Source organism: Platalea leucorodia (assembly GCF_965183815.1).
Source record: "Platalea leucorodia genome assembly, chromosome: 3".
Classification (NCBI taxonomy): Eukaryota; Metazoa; Chordata; class Aves; order Pelecaniformes; family Threskiornithidae; genus Platalea; species Platalea leucorodia.
The window spans coordinates 47,337,126-47,357,667 of NC_138825.1; the positions used below are offsets into that span (position 1 = coordinate 47,337,126).

Sequence of the window (20,542 nt, forward strand, 5' to 3'; positions counted from 1 at the left end):
CGGTTAAGACTGTTGGGAGCATTTGTAATGGCTGGAAGATCTTCGTATGATGTTCTCTTTGATGTAAGGATATGAGACGTTAGATTCATATAGAAGGCTTTTGCTTTGTCACTTGTTGACTGGGTTTCTTACTTTGTGTAATAGATGGCAACAAGAGAAATCAAAGTTATTTTGTATTTGAGATTACTTTTTTTACTGTCCTCTTAACTTCTTTACCTTTCATCTGGACTCCTACTTGTTTGTTTTCTACCCAGAAGTTTGTACAAGTTTAAATTTTTAATTTAAATTACAGTTCCCAGTGTTTTCAGTCAACATTATGTTACTACAAGTTGAATGATGATCACAGTCTTTCTAACATCCTACTCTCTAATATTTTCTTCTCGAAGGCTTTGATTGGAACCTGGTGTTCAAGTGGGATTACATGACACCAGAGCAAAGAAGAGCACGGCAAGGAAATCCAGTTGCTCCCATAAAGTATGTCTGTACCACCACTTCTCCCTCTAATAGATTGTAGTTTGCAACTACAAAAAATTAGAAATCATCTTCTCTGAGTCTGAAAGGGGATCTTTACTATGGCTTTCATTAATATTGAAACTTCACTCATATTTATGTCGCATTATGAGATTCTCAGAAATAAATTGTATTTTAAAAATACTTTGAAGTACACTGGAGGATTATTTACCCTTAACAAAAAGTAGATGTCACTTTGTTTAAACTTGGTATGTTTTGAGGGCTAAAACTACAGCATCAGTTTTAATGTTTTATCGCTGGCACAAATTGCCACCCTTTAAATAAGGAAGTTGTGAGCCAAATGGAGATTTGGAAACTGTCTCAGAAGGTGGTCATAGCACTATATATGCCATAGAAATGTGTACAGACAACATTTGAAGTGATAGTTGCAAAATTAGTTGCATTCAAAAGCATTGCAGGTTTTTTCAAGGAGGGATTAACCTTGCGGTGAAAATAATAGTTACCTCCAAGTTCATGGTTCTGTAAGTATTTAACTTATTTTTTTCTTGTCTATTTAGGACACCCATGATAGCTGGTGGGTTATTTGTGATGGACAAATCCTATTTTGAAGAACTAGGGAAGTATGACATGATGATGGATGTTTGGGGTGGAGAAAACTTAGGTATGTATATTACTTACCTTCAGATCAGTCTTGAAAGAAAGCAGGTTTCATCATTGCCTTTACTGCAATGGAGTCACGGTTTTCCTGATTTTGTGCAAAGGATTAAAACCAGAGTTAAAACTTCACATGCATTATTGGCAAAATCCGAAAGGCTTATTTCATTGAAAGAATTAAAACAAGGTAGGAATTATATGTTAAATATGAGAGAATAAAAGTATTTGGTCACTAAACAGTGAAATTTTTTTGTAATAGAAGTTGGCTGATAAAATAAAAAAATTACAGGATGTAGACAGGAAATTACTTTCAAAAATGCTATCTTGTTTGAAAGTCACATCCTCATCTAAAGTTATTGATTAAAATACAATAATGTTTAAATGCTGGCAATTTAAGGCATATTTTAAGATGTTGCTGAAATTTAATAGTGAAAAGTAGAACATGACAGTTCGAGTTTAACGTTCTTACGTACATCTTAAGAAATCAATTAAAACTTAGCTGACTGAAGAATAATCCATTTCTTAACATTAATAATATTATACTGCCTGGGATCTAAATTTAGTGAGTTTTTCAATTTTTATACCCCTACTTTAGTACTATGAGATAATTGTGGTTGAGAAGGCATTTTTTCTGTAATTTCTCTTTGCTTTACAATATTGTACAAAGTTTTTTATCCAGTTAAGACCTGTGTACTTGTAGTAAACCAAAAAGATTTGGGAGGAGCAGAACTCTACAACTTCTCAAGATTTCCATTCTGTCATCAATTTAGTTTTTTAGGGTAGAGATGCATCTCAGACATTCTGTCATAGAATCATAGAATCGTTAAGGTTGGAAAAGACCCTTAAGATCATAAGGTCCAACCGTTAACCTAGCACTGCCAAGTCCACCACTAAACCATGTCCCTAAGCACCACGTCTACCCGTCTTTTAAATACCTCCAGGGACGGAGACTCAACCACTTCCCTGGGCAGCCTGTCCCAGTGCCTGACTGCCCTTTCGGTGAAGAAGTTTTTCCTAATGTCCAACCTAAACTTCCCCTGGCGCAGCTTGGGGCCGTTTCCTCTCGTCCCATCGCTTGTTACTAGGGAGGAGAGACCGACCCCCACCTCGCTACAACCTCCTTTCAGGTAGTTGTAGAGAGCAATAAGGTCTCCCCTCAGCCTCCTCTTCTCCAGGCTAAACAACCCCAGCTCCCTCAGCCGCTCCTCATAAGACTTGTGCTCCAGACCCTTCACCAGCTTCGTTGCCCTTCTTTGGACACGCTCCAGCACCTCGATGTCCTTCTTGTAGTGAGGGGCCCAAAACTGAACGCAGTACTCGAGGTGCGGCCTCACCAGGGCCGAGTACAGGGGCACTATCACCTCCCTGGTCCTGCTGGCCACACTATTCCTGATACAAGCCAGGATGCCATTGGCCCTCTCGGCCACCTGGGCACACTGCTGGCTCATATTCAGCCAGCAGTCGACCAACACCCCCAGGTCCTTTTCCGCCAGGCAGCTCTCCAACCACTCCTCCCCCAGCCTGTAGCATTACATGGGGTTGTTGTGACTGAAGTGCAGGACCTGGCACTGAGGCTTGTTGAACCTTATACAGGTCGCCTTGGCCCATCGATCCAGCCTGTCCAGGTCCCTCTGTAGGGCCTTCCTACCCTCCAGCAGATCGACACTTCCACCCAACTTGGTGTCCTCTGCAGACTTACTGAGGGTGCACTCGATCCCCTCATCCAGATCATCAGTGAAGATACTGAACAGGACCGGCCCCAACACTGAGCCCTGGGGAACACCACTTGTGACTGGCCACCAACTGGATTTGACTCCGTTCACCACCACTCTCTGGGCTTGGCTGTCCAGCCAGTTTTTAACCCAGCACAGAGTGCACCCATCCAAGCCATGAGCAGCCAGCTTCTCCAGGAGAATGCTGTGGGAGACAGTGTCAAAGGCCTTACTAAGTCCAAGTAGACAACATCCACAGCCTTCCCCTCATCCACTAAGCAGGTCACCTTGTCACAGAAGGAGACCAGGTTAGTGAAGCAGGACCTCCCTTTCATAAACCCATGCTGGCTGGGCCTGATCCTCCGGTTGTCCCACATGTGCCGCGTAATGGCACTCAAGATGATCTGCTTCATGACCTTCCCTGGCACCGAGGTCAGGCTGACAGGCCTGTAGTTCCCCGGATTCTCCTTCCGACCCTTCTTGTAGAGGGGTGTCACATTTGCTAACTTCCAGTCGTCTGGGACCTCCCTGGTTGACCAGGACTGCTGATAAATGATGGAGAGTGGCTTGGCAAGCTCCTCTGCCAGCTCCCTCAGTATCCTCGGGTGGATTCCGTCTGGCCCTGTAGACTTGTGAGCATCCAGGTGGAGGAGCAGGTTGGTGACTGTTACCTCTTTGGCAACTGGGGCTTCATTCTGCATCCTATCTCCATCTCCCAGCTCAGGGGCCTGAAAACCCCAAGGATGACCAGTCTGACTATTAAAGACTGAGGCAAAGAAGGCATTAAGCACCTCAGCCTTCTCCTCATCCTTTGTGGCGATGTTGTGTGTGTTAGGACCAGTTCTAAGGATAGAAACTTCTTCTCTACTGCACGTGCTAGCTGCAAAATCCTAAAATACCTTGAACTTGTAAAAACCCATGGGTATTTTGAGTTACTGAAATATGCATATGCGTTGAGCATATGCTTGGCCTACAAGGAAATGTCTGCTGTATACAGCACACTAAGTATGGAGACATGGTAACCAAATGCTTAACACTCTTGTAAGGAACTTAAGATGCTGGAAGAGGCATCCTTTCAGTCCAGTCTCTGACCTTCCTATGCAATACTTGAAGAAATGTCTTATGTGCTTTGAACAATTACTTTCTGTGTTTCCGTTTTCTTACTATTTTGGCTGTATATTGCTACATTGTATTAATATGAATATCATAATTTTTCATTTTTTAAATGTCCTGGAAAGTCATTGGATAAACTTACTACGGCAATACTCGCATTCACTCTGAAAACCTCTCTTGCCACTAGAGCACTTAAATATTTGATTAGCTGCAAGCATGTACTTGAGCGACCGAGTTTTTTCTGAAAATTTAGCAGCTGCTTTTATGCTTTGATAATTGAGGCTTTGATAGCAGGAAAGGGCACAAGTAACAGCTCCTTACTCAAGGTGAGAAGACTGCATGCAAAAAGCTGTTTATGTTGCTCCTGCTGCATTCTGTTCTTGCTTCTCTGTGGGATGGAGGAGATGGAGACTTTGGGGTGCTTTTGCTCTGCTCCCTGAAAAGGCAAAGTCAGTCACTACAGCAGACAGCTCATGATTTGTTCATAGCTGCCAGATTAACTGAAGATGAGCAAAAATCACGTGGCTTATGGTTTAATTGGCAATAAATGATACATGCACCAGATACTGGAAATCTGTGATGTGCAGTTTAAAATTCAACATGCACACTCATCAGGCCCCGCTACTCTCGAGCATATCTCTGGATCAGCAGCTTGATGTTACATGCAAATAACCTGCTAGATGGACTTGCAAAATAATTGTATACATTATATTTATGCTTTATAAAACTTAGCATTTTTCCTTCGAGCATGTACAGAGCAGCTGTTATATGAGATTTTGTTCACATATTAGTATAGTCTCAACTTTACAAATTTCAAGATGGGCCTGCAATATTTTCCCTACATTAGCTAAGAGAGAGCACCTATCATGAAGATATGGTACATTTTCAGATTGTTGCTTTATATGACTGATAACACGTGCTTGCTCTACAAAATGTGGATCAAAGTTTGTTCAGTCTTGTCTTGAATTTGTAAACTCTAATTCTCAGAATCTTTACAATGCTTTTTGATAAGCATAGGAGGATTGGAGTACACTGGAGAACTGGATGGACCATTAGAAGATTTGGGTCTAATTTGACAACCTAGGCTTTTCTTACTAATTTTGCTAAAATCAGGGAGTGAGTAAGACATTCCTTGTCTTTTATATCGATGACACACTACAATAAAAAGAGCAAATCTGTTATTGAGAGGTGTAACGTAATCTTATGCAATTGAAGAATGTTTGACATGCTGTTTATGCCTTTTTAATGAAAAACTGCGTCCACTGAAATTGTTACAAGAGTAAAATTTCTTCTCCCACTATTTGAGTATGGCAAAAAAGATGTCTTAAGGGAGTTTATGTTTTTTTTTTTTTAAGTTTTAGTTGCTGTACATTCCTTTGTCTTTAAAAAAATCCATGCAGGCTTTAGAAGCTATGTAGGTGCAAATAAGGATTAGTTTGTGTCTCCCTATTTACTAGTCCTTTGCTGTCTTTCCCATAGAGCTATTTTTCATCATTTTCACTTTTTTTGAGATTCTTCAGAATCTAAGGTGCTGGAAAGTGTACATGTAGGTTCACATTTCTGGGAATTTATGGAGGGAGAATTAATCAAATTAGTGTACACAGTAGAGGAAGCTATGAATAATGAAAAATTGACACAAGATATTTCTAAATTACTTCTTCTAAAACAAAAATACTTTTTTCAGTGCCTACATACATTCAATAGATGACTGACTTTTTGGATTAAACCCTCAAATGAATAATTAAAAAAAAAAAAAAACCAAAACAAAAAAACCAAAAAAAAACCCAAACAAAACAAACAAACGAAAAAAAAAAACACCCACTGCATTGAACTTTATTTTTAACCAGAGTCTCACTTTACCTCATTTCAGAGGTGTGTATTTCCTAATGCTTAAATAAGTCTAGTATTAGATTTTGAGCATTTAGTCTGCACTTGCTTGTCTAATGCAAAAGCCTTTATCTTTGATCAGATCTCCCTGTCTTCTTTCACTAGGCTGTTCTCACTGAGTGCAGCATCCCCTCATGTTGGGCTAATAACTGTATGAACTTTCTAGCAAAACTCCATAAATAGTGCTTCAAAGTGGTACAAGAAAACTGTTACTCCTTTGCTTTCATAATTTGAGCTAGATATGGGAAAGCCTTCTGTCTATGTGTAATTTATTCTGGTAGAAACATAGAAGTGCTTTTATTACTAATTTGTTTAATAGAAGCAGTGACCAGTCATTTACTGTGATTCTCTTGAGCTTTGAATAAAAAAAAAAAAGAGGTGTAAAACTGAAGTAAGTGCTGTGAAAAATGTACGGAGAGAATGTCAGTTGCTTTAAGAATTACTTTTGCCTATTGTCCCACGTTAATTCAACTGGAAAATAAAGACTGTAAGCTACTGGCAAAGACAATATGGTCATTAATATTTGTGGAGGATGATCTGTCTATAGATTGGGCTATGTGGACTGTCTAGGATTCATGAATATGCCTAATTGGCCCCGATACAACAGAATTTATCACTGAAGTAAAACAAATAGGAAATGATCCTGGTAAAAGCAAAGACCATTCAGAAAAAAGGCAGTTAACTTGCACTGTCAACAGTTGGAATCACAGCACCTCTTTTTTTCTTTTTTTTTTCTTTCCTTTTTCTCTGGACAGACCATCAAGATGACATGCTCTCTACCCTTTGGGGTTTGTGGGTTTTTTTGGGTTGTGGTGTTTTGTTTTTTTTTTTTCCAAATTTAATTTTTGAAGTAATGCTATTTTTAGGACTTATTTTGTGTATGTGGGAGGAAGGCTTCTGGGGGAAGGAATGGCACTTAGTGTAAGTTGAAAGGTAGACTGACTTTAAATTAGAGTTGCCTTTTTTTTTAAATCTGTGGAAAGGTACTGAATGATTATGAAGAGGCTTGAAACTGAGGGTAGCACTCAATAACTGGTAGCAGCTGCTGGACTAAACGAGGAATCATCAAAATTGAAACAGTGCTACTGGAAGCACCCTTCTTACTGCACTTATTTGGAATGAATGAGGAAAAGTTCTCTGCCAGCACTAGGTGACTTCTGCTGTCAAAGGTCTAGGTTGAGAAAGGTGTATAAATATTTCTAGACCTTCTTGTCCTCACTAGCTGGGTCAGCTCACTAGATTGGCTTAGAAGTGTACTGTCCATAACCTTCAGTTTACAGAAGTTGCATCTTTATTCAGTCTGTCTTTCAAATAAAGATTGACTTGGTATAACTCCTTCCTTGGCCAGTGTTTGGGAGCGTTTGGTTATCTGCTATAGTAAGCTAGCAGCTTGAATCTGCTGATTGTTTTATCATGACTTGATTTTATCCATTGTGTTACTCCATCTTTAGCTGAAAAAAATTTATTATAAGCTAGATCATTAATTTATCTGTTAAGTGTATTGACTGTTGCTTACCCTTTAGGTAAAGCATAGTAACAGAACATATAGGCCTAACTTATTCTGGCAAATTGCAGCATGGTTTATGCATTTGGGGAATGCTGGTAACCTCAGATAAGAGAAGACATACAGTTTTGCTTCCAAGTTAATATGATTATTTCTCTTGAGCTTGGAGAATACTAAATGCTCAGATATGCCTTTGTTTATCTTGGCATTTCTCAGAAAACTATCTTATTGACCTTCTCAGCAATAGTCAATAAAAGCCTTCTCTGTAAATAGTATACTACAAAATTACAGTATTTTGTGATGTTGGTCTTTCATGTTTTTATTTCAGAGATCTCATTCCGAGTTTGGCAATGCGGTGGGAGCCTAGAAATCATCCCTTGCAGCAGAGTGGGTCACGTATTCCGCAAACAGCATCCTTACACGTTTCCTGGTGGGAGTGGTACCGTGTTTGCAAGGTAACTGCTAAGTCAAGCCTTCAGCTAAATAGCAATGTTTTGGATTTCTTCAGATGATCAGCGGGTGGCAGTAACTTCATTTTAAGGATCCTTCCTTTAGAAATATTTGCAATATTATCTAGCATGGAAAAATATTAATTAAAAGGAAATTAATGACTTTGAGGCAACTACACAGATTGAGAGAAGAACCTGAGAGCTTAAAAAGGAAAACTTGTAGTAGACACAGCCTGAGAATCTGGAAAAGAAGGAAATGCTTAGCCTGGCATTCTATCAATTTTAAGAACTTTGTGTTTATTCGGTTTTAAAGAAGGCTTTATTTTCTGAACTATCTCATAAATCTTCATTTTATAGAAACAGTTTCATCATTCACTAAGAGCCAGAATACACTTACGTTATAAATATGCTTTGCTTGCTTTTTGTTAATACGTGATTGGTATGTGATATACAAGTGATTATGTAGACTGATTCTGGCATTTGTGCCAGTCTGTTGGCAACTTCATTCTGTATCATATTTGCCTTTCCCATGCTATGTTTAAAAATGTTTTTTCTATAGACCTAAGAAACTGCAGTATTAAGGCTTAGATTAATATGCCTGTTAATTTTGCTGTTGATTCAATATACGGTGGTAGCTGAAATACTGAGCTATTTCCTCAGTTTCTCCTCTGTAGAATGAGAATAGCAATTCTGATTCAGGTGCATAGTGTTTTTTAAGGAATGTGGATGAAAGTATTGCATGAGTGTGTGGCAGATGTTTTGACCAAGGCTCTATCAGTTGTAGCTGAAGAATCACTAGGTTTTTGGTTTAGAGAACTGGGCTTGATGCTTGGGGGGCTGAAGAAGCAGGTCTCAGCTAAAAGTTCTGTGAGTTAAGTGCTGCAAATAAAATTGTTTATTTATCCTTGAAGGGATATGGAGCCCAAACTGTTTAACATGAAGCAACACAGAGCACAGATGGGCTTATATTCGTAAGAATGTTCTAAGCTGCTGATATATTTCGACTTGTGTTTCACCTTAGATTGAGGAACCTCCTTAGGGGTTTAATTCTTCTCTTCCATGCTGGTTATGCCACCAAGATGACTCTAATGAATTTAATAGTCTGCTAAAATGAAGTCGCTGTCCTGTTTCTTCCAGTAGTTATAGCAGGGATTTTTCTGGTCCTCTGTTCTTTGAGATCTTAATTTTATTCTACAGTGAAAAATGAATAATAGTACTTAAGGGAAAACAAAAGCTAGTAATGAAATATCCTCTCTTAATACATCACACCTCTATTCAGTATTTATAGTGTGCATCAGGAGGGTAGAAGGATCTACCAATTAAACTGTATTATGTAGGCTTAGGATGCAACTGCTTTAGTTTGATGGTAGGTTTTAAAATGACAATGTCATAACAAGGAGTAGGGTTAATAAAAATAAATATATAAATTGTGCAGTTTTTCCACTCCTCTGCAGCTTTTCTATCTGTGGGCTGTTGCCAAGATGCTGCTCTCCTTGTGATGTTAAATAGGTACTTAAACACAGCTCAACTAAAAAGTAGGAAAAGGGTGTGGCTGTACGCATGGAAGGATACAGCAGACATCAGAAATGCACCATATTAGCGGGGGTTGAAGATTCTGTGTTTGTACTGGGATTGAAGCTTTTGGAATTTGTTGTGAAGTCAAATCATCATTGTGATTCGATCACTCAAATGTCCTGACAATTACTATGACAGGGCTTTTTTTAAAGTCATATTGTGTTTTCCAGTCATTTGTGTTCAAAATAACTTTGAAAAGAGATCTCGTGTAGTTGAATGGTGAGGACAGATGAAGCCTGCAAACTAGCATCTTGGGTACTTACATCCCTTTCCAGATCTACCTTTCTCTGCAAGTGGTATGTTACCTTTGTCCTTAGCCGTCCAGCTGTCCCAAGTTCTGAAATGTCCTTAAAATTCTTTGTTTCATTGGAATTATTTTTGAATTGACCTAGAAAAGTTACATATCACTTTAAAAGCAGGGTTGACAAGCTGCTATACATTTGAAGGTTTCCTCCTCAGTCAGCTTTCTTGTGTGTCAAACTGCTATAACAATGCCTTAAAATCAATTTCAGCAATGAGAGAATGAGAAACCTAAGGTAACGGGATACCTTTGTAATACAGGTATTATGTGTAGGACCATGGCGCCAAGAAACTTGGTACATGGAATCTGTGCTGGTGTTGCAGCTGGGACTTGTTAGCTTATACCATCATCTGTCCCTTGACTGCATGCCATTTGTTCTGGAGTGCTCTGGGTAAAAGTCCTGGTTTTAGCTGACTCGTCAGTATGCGCTGCCTTTTGGCAGCCAAAACAAATTGGGGATTCTGGATGAGAGACTGGGCATCCTATTTCATGAGAGGGGAGACCACATCCTGGCTGTGTGGTGTGGGCCGATACAGCTTGCGTCTGGTAGGATTAGTCAGACCAGTATGTGCTGCCTTAATACACCGCTTCAGATGAGCTAATAAACCTTGCAGACGCCCGTCTGCTCCATGGAAGGCTGCCTCTGATCACTCAGGGCTAGGTTTCATTAACTGTGGCTCCGCGTTAAGTGCGGGGTGCACCCGACGCTGTGTTTCTCAGTACCCTGCCTTCTTTGGGGGTCTTGTTAGCTGAGGCAATTCTCAGCATCTACACCGTTTCCGTATTTGTGTCGCGCTAAGCCTGAACTGTTCATCCCTGAGCACGGGGAAGTGTGATGCAGGCATGCGTTCTGGCCTTGAAAGTGCCTTTGGAGTAACTAAACCCCGGCAAACCAAATTCTTCTCCCACCACCAAAATCTGGCCTGCGGGCAGCCAAGCTGATCGCTGAGCAAGCAGCAGGGGCAGGTGCTGAGTGGCTGGCTGACACTCACACAGGCCTTAGAGACTGCAGGTGAGGATAAGCTGAAATAGCTCTCTAATCTGGAGTGAATGGGGTTTTGCTTACAAGAAGTTTACAGGAATCTTTGCAAGGAAAAATCAGTCCTCAAGCAAAAAATGACTGAGGTCTGTCTTGTGACTTTTTTTTCTTCCTCACGTCCTTCCTTCTCAGGGACCTGCAAGAAGAACTCACTATCCTGACTATTTTTTGTCTTTTGAATTGGAAAAATCATATTAAAGCAGTTACTGGCTGACTGAGTTTACTCCAGTTGCTTTAGATGAACTTGCTGCCAAATGTAAAATAAGCTTCAGAGCATGGCAGTTGCAAGTGAAATAAGACTTAATTTTCTAAGCATAAAATTACAAACAATAGAAGTAAATGAGTTTTACATGGAAGCCAGGGGATGGAAAAAGACAGTACCCTCTTGCAGTCCAAAAGGAGATTTAAAGACACCAGTTACGTAAATACAGGAATTTTAGAGATGTGTTTGATTAGAAGTAAAGAATTTGGGTTAGTGTTTTTCACATTTATTTCAATAATTAATGTCTCTTGAATTTTAAAGCATTAAAAATATTTTCTAATTACTCGTTCTCCTTTGTTACCTCAGCTATAGCAGACTTAGTTGGTTCATAGCCTTAAATGTAATGACAGCTTATGTCTTTTTGGAACTTTGAGTGCTCTGTTGGTAGGAATAGGGTGAAGACTGAAAATGTGTCTTGCCTAAGTTAGCATGTCTGTTTTCAGGAAGGCAAAAGACATTATTAAATATTACCAATTGTTGAGATTTTTATGTTTCCAACTAGCTTGCTTATCCAGGTGAACACTCACTGAATTTGGCTTCTGTCAAGTTACTTTTTGTAAAAAACAAACAAACAAACAAAAAAAACCACACACACAAAAAAAAAACCAAAACCAAAAACCACCTAACAACTCCCATGAAGTCTGCAGAAGGAACTCCAAGATTTGTATTAAATTCTGGCTGAAAACCTGAAGTAGCAATGAGTGTGGAAAAGACACAAACTTCATTTTTAATGCATCGATTTCAATTACGTTACTCTCTCATGGTTTTCTATTACTTGGATCTTTAATAGGGAATCTTCTGCTGGCTTGAGGCAGCTGACTATGTGATACTAGGAAGGATTAAAATAAACCCAAGGATAAATTACATGGTTTAATTGCAGGTAGAGAAAATATAACCTATGTGTTTCATATGATTGTCCCTAGAAATACACGCAGGGCAGCGGAAGTCTGGATGGATGAGTATAAAAATTTCTATTACGCAGCAGTGCCTTCAGCCAGGAATGTACCTTATGGCAAGTAAGTCACAAGTGCTTCTTTGCCCTATTCACTTATTCTTCGAGACAGCACCTTCTGAGGTAAAAGCAGTGCTAGCTCTCGTGTTACGTCTTTAAGATACAGTTCTACAGTTCTACTATTCTTGAGTTTTCTGTGTATTCCTTAACATATATGAAGACAGCAGCCTGACTTTGAAAACTGCTCCTTTTTTTCCCCCTCTAGTATTCAAAGCCGAATGGAACTCAGAAAGAGACTTAGCTGCAAACCCTTCAAGTGGTATCTTGAAAATGTTTATCCTGAGTTACGGTGAGTTTTGGCTGAATCAGAGATAGTATGGAGGAGTTGGGGTTTTCTTTTTCTTTTTTTGTTCTCCCCAGAAATCATCAGTTTCTTTTTCTCCTTTCTTGAATGTAAAGGATGTTTTTTAATTTATTTGTGAAGGCAATGTCTCATGTGGGCTTATTTGCTTTTGTGTTTTATTAGTTCTGTTCCTAAACAGCCATTTTTCCCTAGGAAGCTGCTTTTTCTTTTTCCACCTACCTCAACTACAGCTGCAGTAGCAGGTATTTTAGAGAACAAAGTCCAAAGAACTCAACTTATCTGAGCCTGAAGTTAGTCTACTACACAAGCCATTTGCTCCAAAGTGCACTGTTCTGTACCCTGTTGTCATCCCATTAAAGCTTTGGCCTTTGCCTAAGCACATGCCTAGCTGAGTGAGGAGACTGCATCTCTGTACAGTACAAGTAATGGGAGCCAGCTGACAAGAGAGCCTTGTATATTTGGCAGGCAAGGGTAGATGCTTAAGACCCTAAGAAGCTGAGTCTTGTGCTCTTTCTGTGTCTTGTTCTGTCACTGCATTGTCTCTAACTTTTTGGGGGAGGGTGGTAAGAGGGAAAAGAGGGGTAACATTGCTAACAGTTTCTGCAACATGAATGCATCCGAACTAATGAAAAATCCTCAAAGAGAAACGCTTTTTGAAAGGATAAAAAGGTTTTTGTTCAATAACCTGTTAATAAGTATGTCTGTCAGATCCAAGTCTACAAACTAGTTTGTCTGCTGTCAACCTAATATTGGTAGTGTAATGGTAAGATACTGTGTATGGCTTATAAGAATACTTGGTTTTTTCCTGAGGGCACTTCATGTCAGTAGAGTCAGGTAACTGCTAGGGGCATACAGGCTTGGAATGCAAAAGCACCATTACAGCCCTAGTGAAACATGTACAGAACCACACATACTAAAGAGTCTCATAAACCAGGATGATGCTGAGGAAGTTTGTTATTCTTTATTTTCTCTTAAAAGTGCCGGAGGATATTTATTTTTGTTTAATTTGTCAGAAAAAATACATCTTGCAAGCTCTCCTGGAAAATGTGCTACAATAAGCATTGCTTAAGTGTAATGTTGTCTTACTCTGTGTCATCTCTCATATGCTCATTCTGCTGGCTTGAATTATTATACTCACATTATAGTCTGAAGTTGTAAAAGGAGCTAATGTGCCCTTGCTTTACTGTTTGACATGAACTCATTGTCTCTACCCCACAACTGTACTTTGTTAAATGGGTTTGCCTTGGTATTTCCATACTATAGGAGTGCACTTTATGTGCAACCATTAGAAAATAGATAGCAGCAAAACATTGATTTTTTTTTTTTTTTTTTTTAATTTCTAACCCCTTTTCTAACACTTCAGTAAAAACAGTCTGGGAAAAATGTAGAATGTCATATTTCTGTCACAAGCTGACTTGGCTGTAAAAAACAAGAGGGCTTGATGACCTTAACTGATAGCATTAAGCTTGAGCAACCTTAAATGATGATGTTAAGTCATCTTTAATTTGCTTTTTGTGCTGAGTTTGTATGTTCATCGTCATTCTCTGGTACAAGTATTGTTGTATTCTGTCCTAAGCTTGCAAGTTTACTTGTGTTTTATCAGTTCATGATCAGATAATTGCCTTCCTTCTTCAGAAGTTGATTGAGATTTCCAGATAGTAGTCATCACTCATCTTTAATCTGTCATCTTAAAAATACTCCAAGTAAAGACAAGGACTTTAAAAAAAAAAACCAAAACAAAACTGACAACAAACACAAACAAACAAAACCCCACCTTAATTAAGCAGATATTTCTGGTTTTATTTTAGGGTACCTGATCATCAAGATATAGCTTTTGGGGCTTTGCAGCAGGGTACCAACTGCCTTGACACTTTGGGCCATTTTGCAGATGGTGTTGTTGGAGTTTATGAATGTCATAATGCCGGGGGAAACCAGGTCTGTATGCCATTAACTTTTTTCTACAGTATGTGATACTAAAAAAAAAAAAAAAAATTTTTAACTCAAGCAGGTACTGTGTACTGGTGACAGGAAGATGAACCCAAATCACTAGATTAGTTGTTACAACAGCTTGGCTAAATAACTTCTCCCTCAAATATAATTTTGCGTTTTCAGGATTAGAATCTGAGCCCAGAGATTCATTCAGTGTGCATCAGATCATCGCCTTCCTTTGTCTCTGTTAATATTTGCTTTTACACTAGAGGCCAGTAACTTCCTTCCCGGGAGTGTGTTATACTTGTATAGAAAGCTTTTTTTCAATGAATTGGTGTGTTAGATTTTTTGGGGGGGATTTTTACTTAAGAAGAGATTTGGGTTGTATTAAGCATATGGCCTAAGGTCAGCAAAATAGAAGAATGCTTTACTGTGATGCCCTATTAGTCATTTCTGATTTGCAGTAGCAGGGTATAAAAAAATCTGTCTTAAATCCCTGTTTGGCTCTTGTAGAAAACAGAGGTGCCTAAATGTCATATCCTATTCACTCACAGTAAAGGGAGTGTTTCAATACATCCTTTCCAATCCTAATTTTAAACTAATTGCAAATGTGTCAAATCTGTAAATGAGAGCATTAGTTGCTTCAAAGAATCTGTTTATGCAGTTGTGACTTGGTTATCGTTCACAAAATATATGCATACGTGCTCACTGTTTTGTGTGCTGCTTTGTCACTAAATTCTTTTCAGAATCAACCTGACTATAAATCAAATGTAAGATTAATACTTCAAGTACATCTGTTAAAATAGGAGGCTGACCAGTTACAAATCCAGTGTTGAATGAGTATCAGAATTTTGCTCTCTCTGATTTAAATTAGAAGAGGAAAACCCTAAAATCAGATGAAGCCTAAAATAAAGAAGTTATTTCCTGGAAGATGTATCATGTTGATTTGAACACATTGCCATCGTACATCCGAGATACGCCTCTCTCCCCTATCATTAAAGAGAATATATCTGGGGAGGCTTTTTCTGTTACCTTTATGAAAGTACACTCATCTTTCAGAATGCCACAGTGTTTTTTAGGAGAACGGGTGGACGTGTCAGAATTGCCTTGGTGCAGAAATCTTGGATGTTTCTGGTGATATTGTGTGTTCTCTATAGCTACATAAAGTTAGCTTCCTCTTTCAATCTGCCCCCCCCAAATCTGACCCTCTTTTCTGTGTAGTTTCTTCTGTGAAGCTGACCTTGACAAACTAATATACACTTGCTCTGAACAGGTCCCTGTGAGAGGATGTTTGGACAGATTAAGAGGCAGGATGGGTCAAAGCCAGGTTTTATGTCCAAGCAGAACTCATATTGGACTGGAGGAAATGAACAGAGTGAGCTCAGCATGGGAGAATAGGGATAGGGAACAAACCAGAGTCTTTAAATCTGTACTATGTGTTTTGTACCTATTCTTATCAAGAGGGTTTGGGGGGGGGGTGGCATTCAGACTGTGGAGTGGCTGTGGAGACCTTCTCCTATAATTTGTACCCAGCTTATGCTCAACACAACTTAAAATGCAAAATTTAAGTCAAAATGGGATTTCCACTCCCCCACCCCACCTTCCCCCAGGTTGGTGGAATTCTGTGATTAAAAAGGTAGATGTGCATCTCTAAAGAGCTGAAGAAACTGTGGCGTATTTGACAATTACGTATGAGTATATAGGGTTATGATAAGGGGCCTAAAGGTAAAGCCAAATGCACTTAGGTGCAAGGGGAAGGTTTCAGGTTAGTGGTGTTCTACTGACTTTATATTTCTGAGTTATGACACAGGTTTTTTCAGATGTCCTGATTTTCAAATTGTTACACAGAGCTGTCCTATTTGCAGCCTGTGCCCTGAGCGCGTACACTGCTTGCAATTTTTCTTCCCTTCTGGTGTAGTGGAACTTGCTTAATCTTATCTCCATTATAGCTAGTCATAGTTCCTGGTCACTGGAGGAAAGCATCTATACTCTCTGTTTCGTACCGTGAAGGGCCATCACGTAGATATCTCCAGCAGCAGAGCTTGGACCTTTTGTGAAGCAGTACTCTTTGGCTTTTAAATGTGTTAATTTCTTGTGTGATTGCTGTTGTGCCTGGGGCTCTTCCAGCCTTCTGATGGAAGGGTGAAGATGTATAAAGCCATATTTTCAAGGCTTTAACTTTCTCTGACTGCAAGGTTCTCAAACACAAGTTTTACCACTTCCCTGGTAGTATTGTCAACTGACTGTTCAGTATAAATCTTATAAGGGGGCCATCTTCTTCAGGGGCACTTGCGATTCCTGATAAGCTCTGAAAATAACTTAATTCCTTAAGCTGTTAGAAGTCGTCATTAATGATTCTTTTTCACCTCTTACAAACTGGACAGAACTGAGAAGGCAAGTAATTTTGCTGTCATCTGAGATCAACATAGTGGAAAATATTTTACATATTGCGAGTGAAAGGAAAATTTTTCAGCTTATGGGTTTGGGAAACAAGTAAAGGGATACACAGAGTTTTCCTGCCTTTGCTTTGTTTTGCATAGTTGTTATTATTCTAGTACTTGCATAATATGGTACCCATCTAATGGCTTGTTACCTGTACGATGGCGATTACTTGTAATTGTGTGGGATAGAGGTTCTGATCATTTCCTGAGCATCTGTTCTCAAAGGAATTTAATCATTGTTAAATCTGCTTAGTTTAAAAGTGATTATGCAAGCCAAAAATTCAGTTATGGTATCAGAAAATAAGTAAAAAAATGGGATGGGATTAGTAATTTAATTTCTTTCTGAAACACTCATTGCTTGCAAAATAACATTTAAATGTAGCCAGGCTTGGCCCTGTGTATCTAGGGTTTTGTATTACACAACTCTGAATCCTCTTTACTTGCTGGAGAAAAGCTAATTGTGCCTTTGCTAATTGTGCCTTTTTAAGTAGTGACGAGCATGATTTGGATAATTAGCGTGGCTTTAGTTGATAGATCAGCTTCCTTCCTCAAAGGATAATTAGACAAATGAAGACCAGTCTGGATCCTGGAGACCAAACTTTGGGGAGAAAGGCATGGAGAGAATCTGAACATCAGCGCAAGATCAGGCCCTGCGTAGAAGGATGCTGAGATCAAACAAGCCGGGCAACAGTACATACAGAACAGCTTTTCTTTGCTCTTTATTTAAGAAGTTGCATATTTAAATGCATTTAAAAGAAATTCTGTTGTACATCACCCCTTGGATAGGAAGTAACATTCTCCCTCTACCCTTGAGTTTGGCCCACTTGTGTGTTGCTTTCTGGTGGCCTCTATCACATTAAGAACTACTCTCTGGTACCTATGCTTTGTTTAGTGTGTGGGTATGGTGGCCAGTGATGCTGCAGCCCAAGCTTTTAGGGTTTTTATATGTAAATTATATATATTTTTTACATTTATATAAATCTCTTACATAGAAGATATGAGGGGTGTGTAGTACACACACACAAACATATGTATATAGATAGGTAAAAATATAACTGGACGAATATTTGGACAAATATTTTAAACCTGAGAGCCTGTGTGACTGCCCGTTGTACTTGTGTAAAGCCAGCAGAGGGAGCAAACAGCCAGCCCAGCCCTGAGCTGACCTGCGGATTCGGAAGCAATTGGAATTACTGTGTTTGAAAAAGACCTTTTTTCCTCTCCTGCTGTATGGGAAGCAATGAACTGTGTGAATGCTCATACGTAGCTATTTACAGGAATTTAACCTGTGCTATATATGCAGAGATAGCGTGTGTAGCTTGTGCATGTGTTAGTATACAAAATTTTGTACCTTTTTTCTTCCATTTTTCTAGGAATGGGCCTTAACAAAGGACAAGTCGGTGAAACATATGGATTTGTGCCTTACTGTTGTGGACAGAGCACCTGGTTCACTAATAAAACTTCAGGGCTGTAGGGAAAACGACAGCAGGCAGGTTAGTATGTCGCGAATGCGCTCTGCAAACAGTGGGAAAACAAGGGTCGTGAGTGAGAATGCAAGAACGTGCAGTGGTAATCGTATCTGCCGTCCGCTCTGCTCTTCACTCTGTCTCGCTGTTGTTTGTGTGTGTAAAGCTAGGACGCATGACATCTGGGCAGAGCAGCAGGAACAAGCTTGTACACCGAGCTTTGCTTTTCGTAGGTCAGTGACAATGTTCTGTGAACATACAGAGGTGTTATCCCAACACTGGCCTTATATAAAGGTTTCACCCAACAGCATTGATGTTGATAGCAGTCTTCAACTCAGATAGCATTGATAGCAGTCTTCAACTGCTATGTCTGTTTTCTGAAATAGAATATATATTCCACAATGGATTTTTGAAAGGCCTTCTTCACTGAAGTTTGAAGATTACGTAGTCTGTGTCTCAGAAGAGTGTGGTTTGGCTTTCCTTTCTTCTTTTCAGCTGTGACCTGTTTATAACAGCACTAGACTCCTTCAGGGTGTTTTTATTAATGCAGCATTGTAACTTCATCTGTTTCCCATGCCTGAGGAAAATCACATTTGCAGAGTCACACCATCTTTTTGATCTAGTTGTATAACAATTCATCTCTTTCTGCTAAGTCATCAGTTCTGATCGTCTGCCAGCTTCCTTGCTTCAGTATCTCAGTATTTGCAGACAGATAACTGAAATGCTATTCCTTATGAAGGAAGAATATTCTTACTGCTTTTCAGAAAAGGGAAGCAAGATTTTCTTGATAAGGTTTAAAGGCACAATTTGTTAGAAATACAACAGAAAAAAACCTTTTTTTTTAACATCCTGTATTTGGGATTGACTCTATCCTTGGCATCACCTTGGGCAAAGAGCTTCTGACAGCACAGATTAACTCGTTGTCTTCTGTATAATTGAAAGGGGTCTGACAGATTTCTGGATTGATGTAAAATTGTCTTTAGTGATCGTGCTTCTTGCTTCTCTGTGTTCAGAATTGTAGCGATATGTGGATGGATTTTGTGACTTTTGTTTCTTCAGACTGGAGGTTTCACACAGGCAACGTGGCGTGACAGCATATTTGAGAAGTGCTGAAGTAGAGGAAAATGATTTGGTGTATTCTGTATCTATTGCAGTGTGTTAGCTGAATGAACAGTTGTTCTGGCAAGGCATGCCATAATTTATATACTCATATTCAAGGATCGTTTAAACTGTGCACTATTATTGCACTTTTCACAGCTTTCCCAAGCACGAGCCAGGGAAGCTTATGAAGGCTTCAAAGGACAAGATGTAGAACTCATCCTTTTCCAGCTCAATAACTGTATTTTCTCTTGCAGAAATGGGAACAAATTGAAAGCAATTCCAAACTGAGGCACGTTGGCAGCAACCTCTGTCTAGACAGCCGAAATGCCAAAAATGGCGGCCTCACCGTTGAGATCTGCAGTCCTTCTTTGTCACAACAGTGGAAATTCACACTTAATCTGCAGCAGTAGAAGGACTTACAAGCAAAATGCTGTTTCGATTCATAGACCTTGGGCAAAGTTTTGAATGAATTACTCATGTATTTCTTAAAACTTTCCACGGAACTTATATACCTCAGTATTCCACCTTTATCTGAAAGTAGGAGAGTGCTGAAGCAGACACCAGGGATCCAGGGGACTTGGAGCACTGCAAAGATGTCACTGAATATGACTGCAGCACGATTCCTTCTTGGTGCGAAGACTTCAACGGTTCCTTTCTGTCTTCAGTTACGTACTTGCACAGCAGATAATTAACTCTAGGAACAACTGATGTATGATAAAAAAAAAAGGATCTGAAGAAACACCTGTGGGGAACAGGGTGTGGGAGGGGAGGGTGGGAAAAATTTGAAATCTCCATTTGCATAGAAATCATGGTTTGTCGTTTCCAGAAACAGAAGTGTCATTTTGAAGGTTTTTTTCCTCCTGTGTGTACTTGGTAATTTGAATATGAACTTTTCTATGATGGACTCTAAATATAAATATATAAAAGTATATATATTGTCAGCTCCCAATGATTTATATCAGTTTTCATCATCCTATAATTATCAACGAAGTGATTGACGTATGTATAACCAGAAATTGGATGGGAATGCTAGGAGAGTGAAACTTTATGAAGGTGCGGATTTTGTGCTGCTGAGTATGATGTCCGTGCTAACACTGGATGCTTTTGCTTTGCAAACTGGATCTACTTCTTAACACTTCACCCTCACTGGAGATCGTGAAACTCAGGAGGAGAAAGAAAATAGCAGAACAAGCCAATGTATCTGCACAGGTGATTGCTCGGATTGTTTATTCCAACTTGGAAATTCATTACACGTGCTCTGGATAACGTTAAACTTGTACTTGATATTTGTGTTGATCATTTCTGTCGTACTTTGTCTTTAA

The 20,542-nt window shown here is 39.3% G+C and overlaps 1 protein-coding gene across 1 annotated transcript in view; it reads left to right on the forward strand.

Moving 5' to 3' along the window:
- GALNT2 (polypeptide N-acetylgalactosaminyltransferase 2) overlaps window positions 1-19,952 on the forward strand; it is a gene marked incomplete at its 5' end in the record, with an annotated part of 103,164 nt that extends 83,212 nt beyond the window's left edge. The window contains 8 exons of the mRNA XM_082308022.1: window positions 387-474; window positions 1,029-1,132; window positions 7,670-7,796; window positions 11,891-11,983; window positions 12,185-12,268; window positions 14,092-14,218; window positions 18,027-18,146; window positions 19,475-19,952. Of these exons, the coding sequence (XP_082164148.1) occupies window positions 387-474; window positions 1,029-1,132; window positions 7,670-7,796; window positions 11,891-11,983; window positions 12,185-12,268; window positions 14,092-14,218; window positions 18,027-18,146; window positions 19,475-19,630 (899 nt within the window). The 3' untranslated portion in view covers window positions 19,631-19,952. The remainder of the gene's footprint in view (window positions 1-386; window positions 475-1,028; window positions 1,133-7,669; window positions 7,797-11,890; window positions 11,984-12,184; window positions 12,269-14,091; window positions 14,219-18,026; window positions 18,147-19,474) is intronic.
- Between the last annotated feature and the right edge of the window lie 590 nt (window positions 19,953-20,542).